General features: G+C 40.2%; 1 protein-coding gene across 10 annotated transcripts in view; it reads left to right on the top strand.

Annotated features, from left to right (window-relative positions):
* The window catches only part of kmt2ca (lysine (K)-specific methyltransferase 2Ca), a 342802-nt gene that overhangs the window by 50559 nt on the left and 276316 nt on the right, over positions 1-15927 (top strand). For all 10 annotated transcript variants that reach the window (XM_055664102.1, XM_055664129.1, XM_055664136.1 and 7 more), the window contains exon 3: positions 13788-13949. In XM_055664102.1, coding sequence (XP_055520077.1) covers positions 13789-13949 — 161 coding nt within the window. In that variant the 5' untranslated portion in view covers position 13788. The remainder of the gene's footprint in view (positions 1-13787; positions 13950-15927) is intronic.

The raw sequence follows: 15927 nt of genomic DNA, 5'->3' as shown, positions 1-15927 counted from the left end.
ACACAGCCTTCTCACTGTACATGGGCACATGTGACAATAATAAACATAAACCTAAATCACCATTGCGATTCGGCAACTGCAGAAGTCAATCAGGCCAGCAAGTCCACTCCGCCATTTAATCATGGCTGATCATTCTTTCACTCTCAACACCATTATCCTCCCCATAACATTTGACACCCTGACTAATCAAAAATCTGTCAATCTCCGCTTTAAAAACACCCAATGACTTGGCCTCCACAGCCATCTGTGGCAATGAATTCCAAAGATTCATCGCGCTCTGACTAAAGAAATTCCTCCTTATCTACTTTCTCAAGGTACATCCTTTTATTCTGAGGCTCTGCTCTCATTCTTCTAAACTGCAGCGAGTACCAGCCCAGAGTCATTAAATGATCATCATATGTTAACCCAATCATTCCTGAGATTATTCTTGTAAGCCTCCTCCGGACCATTTCCAACTCCAGTACATACCTCCTCAGATATGGGGCAGACAGATTGATCTAGGAACTAGACGCAAAATGCTGGAGTAACTCAGCGGGTGAGGCAGCATCTCCGGAGAGAAGGAATGGGCGACGTTTTGGGTCGAGACCCCTCCTTCAGTCCTTCAGTCTGAAGAAAGGTCTCGACCCGAAACGTCACCCATTCCTTCTCTCCAGTGATGATGCTGCCTCACCCGCTGAGTTACTCCAGCATTTTGTGTCTAACTTCAATTTAAACCAGCATCTGCAGTTCTTTCTTACACATTTTGATATAGGAACTTATTGGTGGCAGAATATGTTGGAATTAGAAATGTTAATGTACCACCTTTTTGTGATTGCCAGATGTATCAATGATCTTTATGACCAATTAAGTACTTTTGAAATGCAATGTAAGAAACATGCACAGTAAAGTGGCAAAGGCCAGATAATCTATTTTGGACGATATTGATTTGGGGGTAATTATTGGCCAGGATACATGAAAGTACTGCAATTGTAAATATTTCTGCAGGATTATTTAAATCTAGAACAAGGTAGACAGAAACTTGGTCTCAAGTCTCGCCTGAATGGTAGCACCTTCAATAATGTGCAAGTGGTTCACCTGAGATTTTGATACTCACGAGTGGGAATAGAACTCACAACCTTTTGAATCTCCAGGTGAGCTCTGCCACGGAAATGCAGTTAAAATTACTTTTTCAGCAATCTATAAATTGCAGGATGCTTCAATTCTCTGAAGGGTAGAAAGGCATAATAATAGCGGAAGACCAGGTGAGTCATGAAAATGGCTCTCCATCTCTGCAATGAAAATTCCTGGAGAGCTTTTCAAATCCTGAGCAGGATGATGCTATACAAGGGAAAGTTATACTGAGTTGATATCAGCCATCAAAACATGGGGAATCAAAAGTAAAAAAAGCAGAGCTAGAGTTATAGTTTGAATGTTTTTACTTAAGCATTTCAAGCTTTTTCTTAACCTGCAGCATTGTTAGATTAAAAAAAAATGCAATGAGACTTTAAGACGATTTGAGATTGTAACTTTAAAGAATATTGTTTTGTAAAAATTGTTTACATTGTTTTCATTTCTGGGACCCAGTTTCTAAATTTCCTGCTATTTCATCGTGACATTAGAAGAAGCTGTTTGTCCCATTTGAGTTTGTTCCAACTTTCAAGCATTCTCAAGATTCCCATTTCTTCACATCTTCCTGCCACCAGCTTTGTTCCACATGCCTATGAGCTCCCCACTCATTATTCTGCCTCCCACCTACACCTGGAGGCAAATTACAGCAACCATTTAATCCACAAGCACACATTTGGGGTGTGCGAGGAAACAGGGGCATCAGGGGAAACTTAAGCAGTCACCGGGAAAATGTGTAAACTCCATGTGGATAGTGTCCAAATGTTAACTATTGTGTATCTGTGCTGCCTGCTGTTCGAACTGTCTTTTTTAAATGATCTTTTCGATCTGCATGTTTGAAACAATCTTTGGGCATCTGTCCCACTTTCGCTTTTTTAATAAAATGTTTGGTTGAAATGTGCCGGACAATGCTCCTATGGAATGCCTTAAGATGTTTTACTTGTTGAAGAAACTATGTAATCCATATTATGAGAGATTTTTTAGAAGATGTTAAAAACAGGTAGTGGTTTCTAGAGAGCTTTAATGTACAGCTGACATTAGAGTAGCAACAAAACTAATTATATGTAAATGATCTGGTAGTTAAGGTTCTGGTCTTGCAGGACCAAGACCATCGATCCAAGGGGAATCCCACCATGGCAGCTGGGGGTTTAAATTTGTGTTTTTTGTCATCCATGATTTAAAGGAAAATTTAGTCTTAGTAATGATAACCATGAAACTACTGAGTGCCACGGGAACCAATTGATTCCAGAATGTCTTTGAGAGAAGGAAAGCTGCCATCTGCCAATGTGATTTACAATTAATTACCCTGAACTGATTAGGGATTATCAATATATACTGGTATTGCCAGGGATGTCTGCATCAAATGAATGAAGACTTCCCCTTCCTGAAGCATTATGAGGATGTCACCAAGTTCTTGATTTTTTTATTTGTTGGGCATTTCAGTGCGAAGGGTTGAAATAGGTATAGCAGTGCAAATATGATGCTATCCTCTTTCTTGAAGATAATACTGAAACAAGGCAGTAGTTGAACCAGAATGATTTTTGTTTCCCTTGTTTTAAATAAATGTCATTGACAATGAAGAGAAACAAAAATAGGACATATGACACCACCTGCTTGCTCTACCATTCAATGAGATCATGATTGACATGTTGCTGCAGTGTCACTTTCATGTCCTGACTTAGTTTCCAGAAGCCTCTGTCTTGATTACACTCAGCAAGAGAGCCTCTAAAGCCCCCTTGGGTAGAGATTCGCTACTCGCAATTTCTTCATATCTATCCTGAATGACCCACGCATTATTTTCAGACTGTTGATTCTTTCCTGGTTCTAGGTAGCTCAGTCAAGGGAAGATTCATCCTGTCAAATGGACATAAAAGAACTTAGCAGATCAGGCAGCATCTCTGGAGAACATGGCTAGGTGATGCTTCGAGTCAAGGTCCTTTTTCATATCTGAAATGTCACCTATCCATGTTCTTCAGGGATGCTGCTCTACCTGCAGAGTTACTCCAGCACTTTGAGCCCTTTTATGGATTAACGGTAATCTGTAGTTCTTTGTTTCTACAATCATCCTGTCAAGCTCTTGGAGTTTTATACATTTTAAAGAGATTACTACTTATTCTTCTGACCTCTCAGCCCAGTCTGGTCAACCTCTCATACAAATCCATATCCAGGAACAGCCTGGTAAACCTTTGCTTCAGAGTCATACAGCACGGAAACAGGCCCTTCGGCCCAAGTTATCCATACCGACCAAGATGCCCCATCTATATTAGTACCACCTGCCTTCATTTGGCTATATCCCTCAAAAACCATTCACATCCATGTACCTGTCCAAATGTTTTTTAAATGTTGTTTATAGTACCTGCCTCAACTACCACATTTGACAGCTTCTTACATATACCCACCAGCTTCCAAGTGAGAACGTTGCCCCTCAGGTTCCTATTAAATCTTTCCTCTCACCATAAACCTGTCCTCAGGTTCCTGAGTCCCCTACTATGGGCGAAAAGACTGCTTTCACCCTATTCCTCTCATGACTTTGTACACCTCTATTAGATCACCCCTCAGTCTCCTGCATTCCAAGGAATAAAGTCCTAGCCTGCGTAACCTCTCCCTATAACTCAGTCCTTCGAGTCCCGCAACATCCTCGTGGATCTTCTTTGCACTATTTCCTGCTTAATGACATCTTTCCTAGAGCAGGGTAATTAAAACTGAACACACTACTTGAACACACAACAAATGCAGCTGTACCAATGTGTTGTACGACTGTGACATAACATCCTAACTTCTGCACTCAATATCCTAACTGATGAAAGCAAACGTGCCAAAATCCTTGACTACCCTGTCTACCTGTGATGCTACTTTCAGGGAACTATGTACCTGCATTCCTAGATCCCTCTGCTCTTCAACACCTGCCATCCAATGTGTAGGTCTTGCCCTGGTTTGACTTCTCAAAATGCAACTGCTTGCACTTATCTGCATTAAACTCCATTAGCCATTTTTCAGCTCACTTGTCCAGCTGATCAGCTTCAGTTCTACTCTGCTCTATTTTGCTCAGCTCTAATCTCTCAATTGCAAATATATCCTTCCTTGGGTCGAGAAACGCAACCCATGTGCAATATTCCAGATGGGTCTTACTGGATCATATATCATTGGAGGAAGACATCTCTATTTTTAGATTTAAATCCTTTTGCAATATAGATCAATGTATTTTTGTTCGTTTTACTAATTGCTTGCTCTAACTGCACATTGCAGTGTAAAAGAACGGCCGACTGTTTGAGTATTAACACTTTTTAAGCTCTCGCAATTTAAGATCTTCAGTTTTCCTCCCATTTTTGCACATTGCAGTGAATGCATGTTAACAGTGTTTTATATTTCAGCAAAGAGAATTAAAGCTGGAATTAACCGGCTGATGCAGAGATGTTATTTCTCATGAATGTAGATTCTGGAGCTCACAATTGATTGCTTTTAAAATTATTTGTGAAATTCTAATTGTGTGGGAGTAAGACCTGTGAGCAGACAGTAAAACTGATCATTTAGTGTTGGTTTCTTTGGAAATCCTAATGGTTTGGCACACTTACTCATCTGGAATGTGAGATTGGGGGGGTCTAAAGTATAAACAGAATGTCGGGCAGAGTTGGCAGAGTGTGCAGCTGGGGTCAAAGAACTGCATGTATAGCCAGGGTCGGTCGGGATTAAGGTCAGGAACATAGGAGGTCAGCATTGTGGGTCGGTTTGTAGCCAAAGCTAGGGATCCATACATTTCCTTCACCCTCAACTCACCAGGTTCAGATGGAAACCAAAAGTGAAATTAAGTGTATTTGGAGTGTAAAAGGAGGAGCATCCAACAATTCAGAAAATATTTCAGTACCCAGGGTGCTGGGTCATCAGAGTTCTACAGTACATGAAGATCACAAGCTCAACAAATTCTTCAGATAAAACAAAAATCCCTGTTAAAAAAACATTGTTTGCTGCTCCTTTCCTGATGCTGGCTTCTTAAACACGATAACAAAACATCGGATTTCTGTTGCAGAGACTTTTTTCTGATTGTATCCACAAGTAAAATTCACGTATAAATGTATTTGTTCTTTAATTTTCTGCCCTATGTCTAGTGAAGTATCATCATGCTTACAGACTTTGTGTGCCTCTTGTTATGGTAGTGAATTGGAAACAGGCTAGGATCCACTGGGCTGCAAAGCAAGCCACATTGACAAATGATGCCTTCATTCAGTTGGCCATTGAGCGAGCTTAATATTTTGTTTTGTCTGCTCACACATTTTCTGGCACTTGCTTTCCAGCTTTTGGTTGAATGTTTATATTGATAGATCAATGCCATTCTTTTGCCATCTGTTATGATTGGATAAGCATGTGCGTGGCTCGGAATACCACTTGCGATTGTAAGTTACTTTGATTAAAATGGAGCATCCCAGCCAAATTAGGTATCAGTGCCAAATGTTTTACTCGCTAATGAAACCAGTAGATGTCTGATAATACATCGTGGCCAAATCGGTCAAAATATGTGTTTGTTTTTGGGTATCATGTGTCTGGAAAGGTCAGCATTGGAAGTGGTGCAGCACAGATTAATTAGACGGTGTAAGTAATGAAGCATGTCTTTCCTTTTGACTTCAGATGATTGAATAATTTCTTCCTGTGCATAATGATTTGAGTCATAAAGAAGCTTGAAGATCACAAGCATCAACAAATTTGTTTTTTTTTTACCATATTACCACATTCAATATATTTTGCAATTATAAAATATAAGATATTGAATCTGATGAATAATTTGTATTTTAAAAGTAAAATGTAACCCACTTTAAATTCAATTCTTTAATTGCTAGATCATGAGGAAAAGGAAAATTCAAATGGGTTGTTCCTAATTTGTAGAATGTTAGGGTCTGTACAATTTTTAATGTTTAGATACTGTGTCTGCGTAGGAGCGACTTGATTTGGGATTAAAAAAAATAATTTGACACCTTATTTTGTTTATTTAGAGTATTTGGAAAAAAGGAAACCGTAACGTTGCATTTACTGTTTCCTTTTCATTTCTGTGATGTGGGTTTAATCTAATAATGGAAGATATTTTTTTAATTTCACCACGCTGACAGTGTTGCGTTTCACCGAAGCCAAGTCTTCATAAGGTCATACAGATGTTGTAGATGTTGCTGGAATGTTACTTTGGGTGGAATTCTATGCTAACTCTGGCCAGTAGTGTTTATCCAGGAGTGGCTTCCCAGTTTGATTGTGTTTAACTATGAGCCACTAATCAAACAATGGGATTTCAGGATGACGTATGTGAATAAGCCACTTGTCATGCAAAGGTTATGTGGCAGAAGTAAACACTGCTCTTTAAATTTTAACTTGATTCTTTTCAATTGTGATTCAATAGACAATAGACAATAGGTGCAGGAGTAGGCCATTCGGCCCTTCGAGCCAGCACCGCCATTCAATGTGATCATGACTGATCATCCACAATCAGTACTCCGTTCCTGCCTTCTCCCCATATCCCCTGACTCTGCTATTTTGAAGAGCCCTATCTAGCTCTCTCTTGAAAGTATCCAGAGAACCGGCCTCCACGGCCCTCTGAGGCAGAGAATTCCACAGACTCGCCACTCTCTGTGAGAAAAAGTGTTTCCTCGTCTCCGTTCGAAATGGCTTACTCCTTATTCTTAAACTGGCCCCTGGTTCTGGACTCCCCCAACATCGGGAACATGTTTCCTGCCTCTAGCATGTCCAAGCCCTTAACAATCTTATATGTTTCAATGTGATCCCCTCATCCTTCTAAACTCCAGAGTGTACAAGCCCAGCTGCTCCATATTCTCAGCATATGACAGTTCCGCCATCCTGGGAATTAACCTTTAAAACCAACGCTGCACTCCCTCAATAGCAAGAATGTCCTTCCTCAAATTAGGGGATCAAAACTGCGCACAATGCTCCAGGTGTGGTCTCACTGGAGCTCTGTACAACTGCAGAAGGACCTCTTTGCTCCTATATTCGATTCCTCTTGTTATAAAGGGCAACATGCCATTCGCTTTCTTCGCTGCCTGCTGTACCTGCATGCTTACTTTCATAGACTGATGCACAAGGACCCCCAGATCCCGTTATACTTCCCCTTTTCCCAACTTTCAATCATTCAAAAGATCAAAATCAACTCGGATTTCAAATGTATGCATAAAAATAACAATTAAATGAATTGTTGCCTCATTCGTTTCCTCAAAAAGCATGTTTTCAGGATGATTTAATACTGTGCTTGGATGGTTAATCTTGATGCAAGTTTTATATCACATTAATGCCTTATAACCTTGATAATGGGACTTCATTTTTTTTGGAATCCCACATTTGAAAAACGCTTTGAAAGTCAATGTAGAATTCAGAAGTAACATTATCAGAAGTTTCTGGAGTTTAAAAAACACAGTACTGGAGAAACTCAACAGGCCAGACAATATATGTGGAGTGTTACACAAAAAAGCTGGAGAAACTCAGCGGGTGCAGCAGCATCTATAGAGCGAAGGAAATAGGCAACGTTTCGGGCCGAAACCCTTCTATATATGTGGAGTAATGGACAGAAACAGAGATTGTTTTGGGTTGAGATCCTTCTTCAGACCAATGAAGTAGAAGGGAGCAAACTGGATAAGAGAGGTTGGGATGAACCCTAGCCTGGCAGGTGATAGGTGGATACTCTGGTGAGGAGGGGTAATTAGTAGATAAATGAAGATAGTGACAAAGAATAGATGAGCGTGACAAAAGGTTCTTGGATAATGAAGGAAGAGAAGTGGAAATGAAAGCCGGAGGGAGGGATACAGGTGTGTGTGTTTTTTTTAAAAAAGGAAAGCATGTTATTTGAATTGGGAGATAATATTAATCTTAAGGATGCCCGCAGGCATTTGGCTGCCCTTGTGTTTTTATCTCACCAAGTAAGTAGGTACTTTTTGGAAACCAAACGATATTAGTGCTTTATTGCAAGGGGAAATTATTACACTTATTATTTCAGTACTATAACATTTAAAAGACATTTGGACAGGTACATGCCTAGGGTACATCCACCTCTGGGGTGCCGCATGAAGGCAGCCTTCAACACTCCAACTGTCTGCCTACAGTCTGTTGACTTTCTACCTTTTTTTAAATTTTAGTTTGTTTAAAGTATGTTTTGGAGGATTTTTTAAAGTATTTTATGTGGTAGGGTAAGGGGGAAACCGTTTCCCAGGCACTTCCTGGCGATGTTGCGACTATTCTCCGAGTCGCGTCATCGCCTCCCTCCTCGCGGCCTACCAACTGGATTGGCGCGGCCTTTCCTGCCGGAGACCGGACCAAAGCTTCAGCAGCAGTGGAGCAGTGCTGGATACACCGTGGAGTGGGCGATGCCTTACCTGGGATCGCCGTTTGAAGCTCCGGAGTATTGAGCCTGCTGCATCAACATCGCGGAGCTGTGGTTTGCAGACGTCCCACCAACATCACGGAGTCCTGGGACCCTTTGCTGAGGGCTGCCAGCGTTGAATCTCCACCCAGCTTGGCCTGTGGACTTCGGGAGCCGCGGACTCCGGTTGGAAGTGGCCTATTCTGAGGTCCAAGCCGCTGAGGATGTTCTTCCGTACCGATGTCGGAGTTCCATCATCCCAGCGAGAGGGCCTGGACATCAGACTATCGTGTTCTGTGTTCTTATTTTTTTTAAATTTTATTCCTATGGCTGTTTGGTGAAAAAAGCATTTCTTTGTCTCTACATGTACTCTGCACAATGACAGTAAAGTTGAATCAAATCAAATCAAATGGTTTAGAGGAATATGGGCCAAACATGGGCAGGTGGGACAAGTGTAGATGGGGCATCTTGGCCGGCAAGGATATGGTAGGCCGAAGGGCCTGTTTGCGTATTGTATGACCCTATGACTCAAGTAAGGAGGCTAAACATTCGTTATATAGGGCATTCGTGAGACCAGTTAAGTAATGCATATTGTATTGGTTTCCATTATTTATGAAGGAATGTAAATACTTTGGGAGCATTCAGAGAAGGTTTATTTCAACTAGGATGGGATATTTCGTGAGGAAAGATTGCACACGATAGTTTTGTTTCTACTTCAGCTTGGAAGAGTGCGAGATTGCTTAAAATGCAATTGATAGATTCTTGATAAACAACTGGATAATGGTTATGAATATTCAAAATGCAGAGTTGATATTATAATCAAATCATCTGTGTTCTCACTGAAGGGCAGGACAGGCTTGGAGGGTTACTTGACGTACTTAATTTGGAAGTACGTTTAGGTTCATGAATTGGAATTCTCTACCTGGAGAGCAGTGAGACCAAATACCAGGGACTACACTGAGAGGTTGATGGATTTGGAGAACTGGCAGGAGAGAGGAATGGAAGCCTAGATTAGATGAATCATAATCTCATTGAATTGCAACCTGGCAGAGGACCAACTAGTCTACTTAGACCACTTAACTTTACAATCTATTTCCCATCATCCACAAATGTGTACTTAACAGAAGTCACCAGATTATATAATGTTGAGAATATCTTTGTTTCATTTTCCTCTGCAAGTAACAGAAGTCTATTGCTTCATCTACAATACATAAATGCCTTTAGTTATAATTGAAAATTAAGTGTTAATGAGTGTATCTGCAGTTTTTGGTACACAGCCTTTTATGTATGTACTTCTGTATAAGCCCTGCATGTGAGTCATCTGATACAAAATCTCTTTACCTTGGACAACTGAATGCAGGTGAAAGCCAATCTGCTCCAACATAGTGACATTCATGTGGCCTTCACCTCCTGTTTCAGGTTCCAATTACTGCATCAGATAACCCAGTTAAGACTGTTGAAGAGATGTGATGCTATTGGGTAGACTGCAGTATTTTTCCATGGATTCATTCTAGCAAAGAATTAAATGGGCTTGTAAAAGAAGTTAAATAATAGCCAAGGTTGCCCCATTCTCACAAATGAGAGTCCAGCTGTGACGATTTGAGGAAAATTTGTCACGATTGCTTTTCTTCTGAATCAAGTAATAAAGTGCCAGGCTTGGATCTTCGCAGATAAAATACCTCAGAACTGACAAGAATATTATTTCTGGTGTAGTTTGAATATCACTGCGGAATCAGATTGGGTTTTATCTGTAATGTGTTCTAACCAAAATTATTTTGTTAGATGACCTGAATAGGGATCTCAAATGTTCCAGTTTTGACATCTGTCCTATTAATAGCAATATTTCTTAGCCTCCTTTTATGCAGTGTAAATGTTCTTGTTGTACGAGCATACATTGAGTCACTTCAAGATTATTGTGTGGTTAATTCAACGTTCGTATATTTAAAAAAAAGACGAATAAAAATTCATCTTAGTTCTGTATGCTCTCTTAATGAGGTATAAAACCCGGTTTGGCAAATTAGCTAGAAAACGTTATATAAAATAACTTCCGGGTGTTTTTGCATTCAGAATGCGATTGGATTAACCATCGCTGTGCCTACGATTGCCAGAAGTGTTTCAGGACAGATTTTGCCTGGCAGTTTAAATGCCATTATGACAGAGAAAACAAATTCTGACTTTTAAATTGATGAGATGTATTTTCATCTCAACTTTGTTAAAACAGGTTGCACTTAATTAATCCAGTGATGTTGTTGAAGGTATAAAAGTTGGGCTAGATATAATTGTTTTCCCCTTGAATTTTAGTTGTGATTCAGATTCAGATTCAGATTCAATTTCAATTGTCATTGTCAGTGTACAGTACAGAGACAACGAAATGCGTTTAGCATCTCCCTTGAAGAGCGACATAGCAAACGATTTGAATAAAAAATAAATAATAAGTATCCGGGGGGGGGGGGGGGGGGGTGATTGGCAGTCACCGAGGTACGTTGTTTAGTATTGTGCAAGGTTTAAATCATTGTGTGGGTTTGATAAACATTTACATTTGGTATGTGTCATTTGCTTGTGTTTGAGATCCTTCCGACTGTTAGCAGAATTTGGGACTGGTTGCTTTGTTTTGGGCTGGTATATCTTTTATCGTTTGGCTTTATTACTCCTTGGAAAGTATCTTTACAAAACCACAACCTCTGCCAGCTAGTACAAGGGCAAGAAAAATTTGAGAACTCCGCCACCTGGAAGTTGTCCACCAAGCCACACGCCATCCTGACTTGGAAATATTTTGCCATTCTTCACCGACGCTGGATCAAACTCCTGTAATTCTCCTGAAAATCATTGTAGTTATAACCACATGTCAAGGACTGTCGCAGTCCATGAAGGCACCACTTTCTCAAAGACAATTATGGAGGGCAAATAATTGTTGGCTCAGCCTGTTAAACCCTCATCCCTTGAAAGAATAAAATCAAAATTCTCATGACCTATACGTGCAATGTTGTTTAATAACTGACAAATGCCACACCCTCTAAAGCAAAAGAAAAATACTTTAATTAAATGTAAAATATTGTGCATGTCTTTCAAATTTCATGTATCGAATAAATTGAAATCATTTGTGCATTTAATTCTCGATAATGCTTAATTCTTTAATGTAATAGCACTGGAAAAAATTAAATATTCTCCTGAAAAGTTTGTTCACATGTTAGACCACATGTGAAGTTGATTGATTTTAAAGCTGGACCCAACCCATGTCTGATGTTAAAGCCAGCTAATGATTATTTAATTATATTTTAACCTATTTAATATCTGTTTTCTGTGGATATTCTGTGCATATCATTCAACCAATTTAAAACAAACATTTGGCTGATGCATGTTAGTTGCGTTTGTTAACTAGATTTCATTGCAACTTCCTGATTAAGCCCAGAAGATTTTGATCTCCATTCCTTCCATTGGTTTCCCAATGTTGCCTGGGGTAAAAAAGGAAATTGTGGAGCTGGCATCACATTCAGGAATGTCTTGTCTGCATGATGTAAAAAGCCTCTCAATTGAACGCCTTGTCTGACAATCCAGTTAATGGACTACGGAGGTGACTTCTCAACGAGCTTAATAGGCAGGTGGACATATTTCATGGTCAGGTTCCCATGGCCATAATTGCACTTTGGGTCATCTACTATTTTGCAAGTTGTCACAACCTCCATCTCTTGTGAGGTTTTCGATGAGCGATGTCCTCCAGTATAGATGAGGCCAAGATTACCTCCTGCAGTGTCAACAATGAAGTATTCTTGCATTGGTATGTCTAAATGACCCTTCCACCAGGCAAATGGGTTTGTCCTTAAATCGCAGGTATTGGGTGCTGTTTCTCAGAATAGTTGTAATGATTTTAAACAGCTTTATGATGCTTTTTCCAGGCTTCAGGCAGTGTTAACGATGGCTAGTTTAGTTTAGCTATACAGCACGGAATCAGGCCCTTGGGCCCACTGAATCCACACTGGACCACTGGTTACCTGTTCACACTAGTTCTAGGTTACCCCACTTTCACATCTATTCCTTACACACCCAGGGGCAATTTATAGAGGCCAATTAACTCACAAATCTGCACGTCTTTGGGGTGTGAGAGGAAACCTGGCGTAAACCCACACAGTCACAGGGAGAATTTGCAAACTCCACACAGGCTTTCACAAGGTCACGATCAAACCTATGTCTCTGGTGCTGTGAGGCAGTAGCTCTACCAGCTGCGTTGCCATGCCGCCCTAGTTATGAGTCTGGATCAGGAACATCAAAACACGGTTTACATCCCTTCCAGCAAGCATCACATAGAGTGTGTCTTAAATATACCATCTTGTCCAAACATGATATAGCCCAAGAAATCTTCCCATGATTATTGGTGGGCGAGATCATAAACAATAACTATTATCTAGATAAAGAAAAAGATGAAGGCTGGAAATTCTTTGACAAATTACTCTCTTCCCATTGACCCAAAAATCTTCTATCATCTAAAAATCTCCACTCAACATTGTGATTGTATTAACCACTTGTCTGATTGTTGCTGTTGCAATAAAATCTGAAGCTTGATGTTATCCATGGTAGAATAATTCTACGGTAGATGGTGCTGCTGCCAGTGAACCCGATATCTGTTCCTTCAAGTACCATCACATGTGTGAGTAGAGGTTGTGCAATTTGGGTGTTACCCGCAGCCATTGGCAACATGTTCTTCCTCTAAAAGCTTACCGTTAAGAAAAAGATGGGTCACACTGTTGTGAAGAAGCAGGTGACTGTTTTCCTTGAATTTGCACAGCATCATGGCAATTTCATCATGATTGTATCAAAAGCCTGGGCCTCTCTGGTCACAAACAGCATTGGCTCAAGGATTAAAATCATACATACATACATATACACCACAGCATCTTGAAGTCTCTGTAAAGTACTCACTAATCAGCTACCTTCTATAATCACATGAACTTCAAACTGACTCAACTGCTTGTTTTAACAGATCCACTGGTAATCCATTGCTCAAAAGTGAAATATTTTGGATGGATAAGAAATACTGCATATTACTGGGATTGACAACTAAAATAGTGACTGAATTTAAAATGTTGCATTGATGGTTGTGGTGCACAATCTCTGAAGTGAACCAATAGAGTTCCTTATGTTACAGAAAGATGGTTTTGTTAGCAGTTCGTGTTTCAATCAGTTGCTGGTCAAAGGCAACCACACTTGATCTGTGCTATTTTATTTGGGTTAAAATAGTCAGACAAATATCTCCGGATACTTGGGATTTAGCAACTGGATTTGATGCTTAGTTTTCAGTGTTAGTCATTGTTTTCTAATTCCAAATTTTATTCTTTCATCTCCTTAGAATGTCATCAGAGGACAAAAGTGTGGAGGCATCTGACCTAGGACCGCCACCTCTTTCTGTCGCCCTCGCGGCTGTTCCTGTTGGCAGCCCTGTAAATAATGACAAACGGCCACGGGGCCGACCTCGCAAAGATGGCACAACTCCTCTACAGAAGAAAAAGAAGTAAGTGTTATTTGAAAATTTGTAAATTAAGTTGCATTGGTTGTGTTCAGATGTTACCAAGCAGCTACTGTACTCCGTATGATGGTTCTCCGAAATCTGCATCTGATATCTTGAGATTTGCTAATGCCTAAAACGCATCAGCTTTCAGGAACACTTTTATTTTAAACCCAATTGCTTTGTGTACTTGGTTCATGGAACAGATGGCCTGGCATGGTTAGGATAATATATTTGATGCTCCCTCAACATCTTTATTGTTTTTGGAAATACAATGATCTTCTGCTACAAAGCCTTTTCTCTTTGCGGCATGTTAAAATCGGCATGGTTTTGAATCTTGTCTGAATTCAAATGTATGTGGACTACTAACTATTTTAATAGGTCAGTTTAAGATTACTTTCTATCAGATGAAGGTGCAAGCCAGAAATGTGAAAGAACTTCAATTGCCAGGATAAGTGTAACTCCAGTAGCACTCAAACGTAACACCCTCCTGGACAAAACAGCCGATTATTGATATTTCATCCACCACTGTAAACATTGACTGTCTACCAGGCATGAGGTGTTCATCATTTGTTTCCCCAAGATATATGTAATATTTGCACTTAGCATTATGTAAATATCCTCTAATTTCACCCTTGTCACTCATTTAGTACAGTGCTTACATATAATCCAAAAAATAATATTTAAAGCGGTTGACTAATTTCAGCATTTTTTTTCATCCACTCAAATTGTTCTAATTATGCCATCACTAGTACCAGAAATGCATTCATTTGTAGTAATGCATTCACTCACAAAACCAAAACATTTGGCTGAGTGTTTTTTAAGCAGTTGGAGTGGAAGCTGTCTGAAATATCTACACTTGCCATTCGGAAAATTCTTCTTAAATTTAAGACGGAAAGTTTTGTCTTTTATTTAAACTTCCTCCAAATTAATGTAGAAATGCAAAATAGTCATAGATGCTGGAAATCTGAAATAAATGTTGGGAAGGTGTGGCAGAATCTGTTCAAATTTGTGGCGTTCATCATCGTTCATTCCCTCCAAGCTGGCTGCCAAGCTCACAGAATTGGTTTTCTGCTCATCCCATCTTCGCCTTACTCATCAACAGACCACAATCTGTTCATGATCAATGAAACCATCATCAATGAAGCACCTCCAAGGTGTGTGCTCAGTCCCTGCTCGACTCGCTGACGACATCATCACTGACAACTAAGTAGCCGGACACAGTTCGAACTCTATCTTGAAGTTCGCTGACGACATCATCACTGTTGGACGAATTACAGATGACGATGAGTCAGAATATAGGAGGGAGATCGATGAACTGAATAAATGGTGCCAGACCAACAACCTCACTCTTAATGTCAATAAGACCAAGGGACTGATTGTGGGTATTGGAAGAGCAAGGACAGGGACCCAAAAACCTGTCTTCATTGACGAGACGCTAGTGTGGAGTCAAAAGCTTCAAACTCATGGGAATGCATGCCTCTGAAGGTCTATCCTGGACCCAGCACATTGATGCAATTATAAAGATAGCCCACCTCCACTTCCTGGGAAGATTGAGGAGATTTGGTATGTCAACGAATACTCTTAAACTTGTACAGGTGTGCAGTGGAGAGAATATTGACTGCATCATGGCTTGGTTTGCCAACTTGAATGGAAAGGGATGAAAAAGATTACAAAAAGTGGTGAATATTGCCCAGTCTATCACGGATACTGACCTCCCCACCATCGAAGGTATCTACAAGAGTCGCTGCCTCAAAAAAGGCAGCAAGAACTATCATAGACCCACTCCACCCTGGCCACACATTCATGTCATTCATGTCATCGGGAAGACGGTATGGGAGCTTGTAAACTGGAACATCCAGGTTCAGGAGCAGCTTCTTGCCTACAACCACCAGGCTATTAAACACTACAACCTCCAAATAGGATCCAAGCTACATACTCGGGGGTATTATTTTTGACTTTGTACTATTATTGCTTTTGTTTT

This window comes from Leucoraja erinacea, chromosome 2 (assembly GCF_028641065.1).
Source record: "Leucoraja erinacea ecotype New England chromosome 2, Leri_hhj_1, whole genome shotgun sequence".
NCBI lineage: Eukaryota > Metazoa > Chordata > Chondrichthyes > Rajiformes > Rajidae > Leucoraja > Leucoraja erinaceus.
The sequence above is the reverse complement of the archived record's forward strand: the minus strand, read 5'-3'. Positions and strand labels throughout refer to the sequence as shown.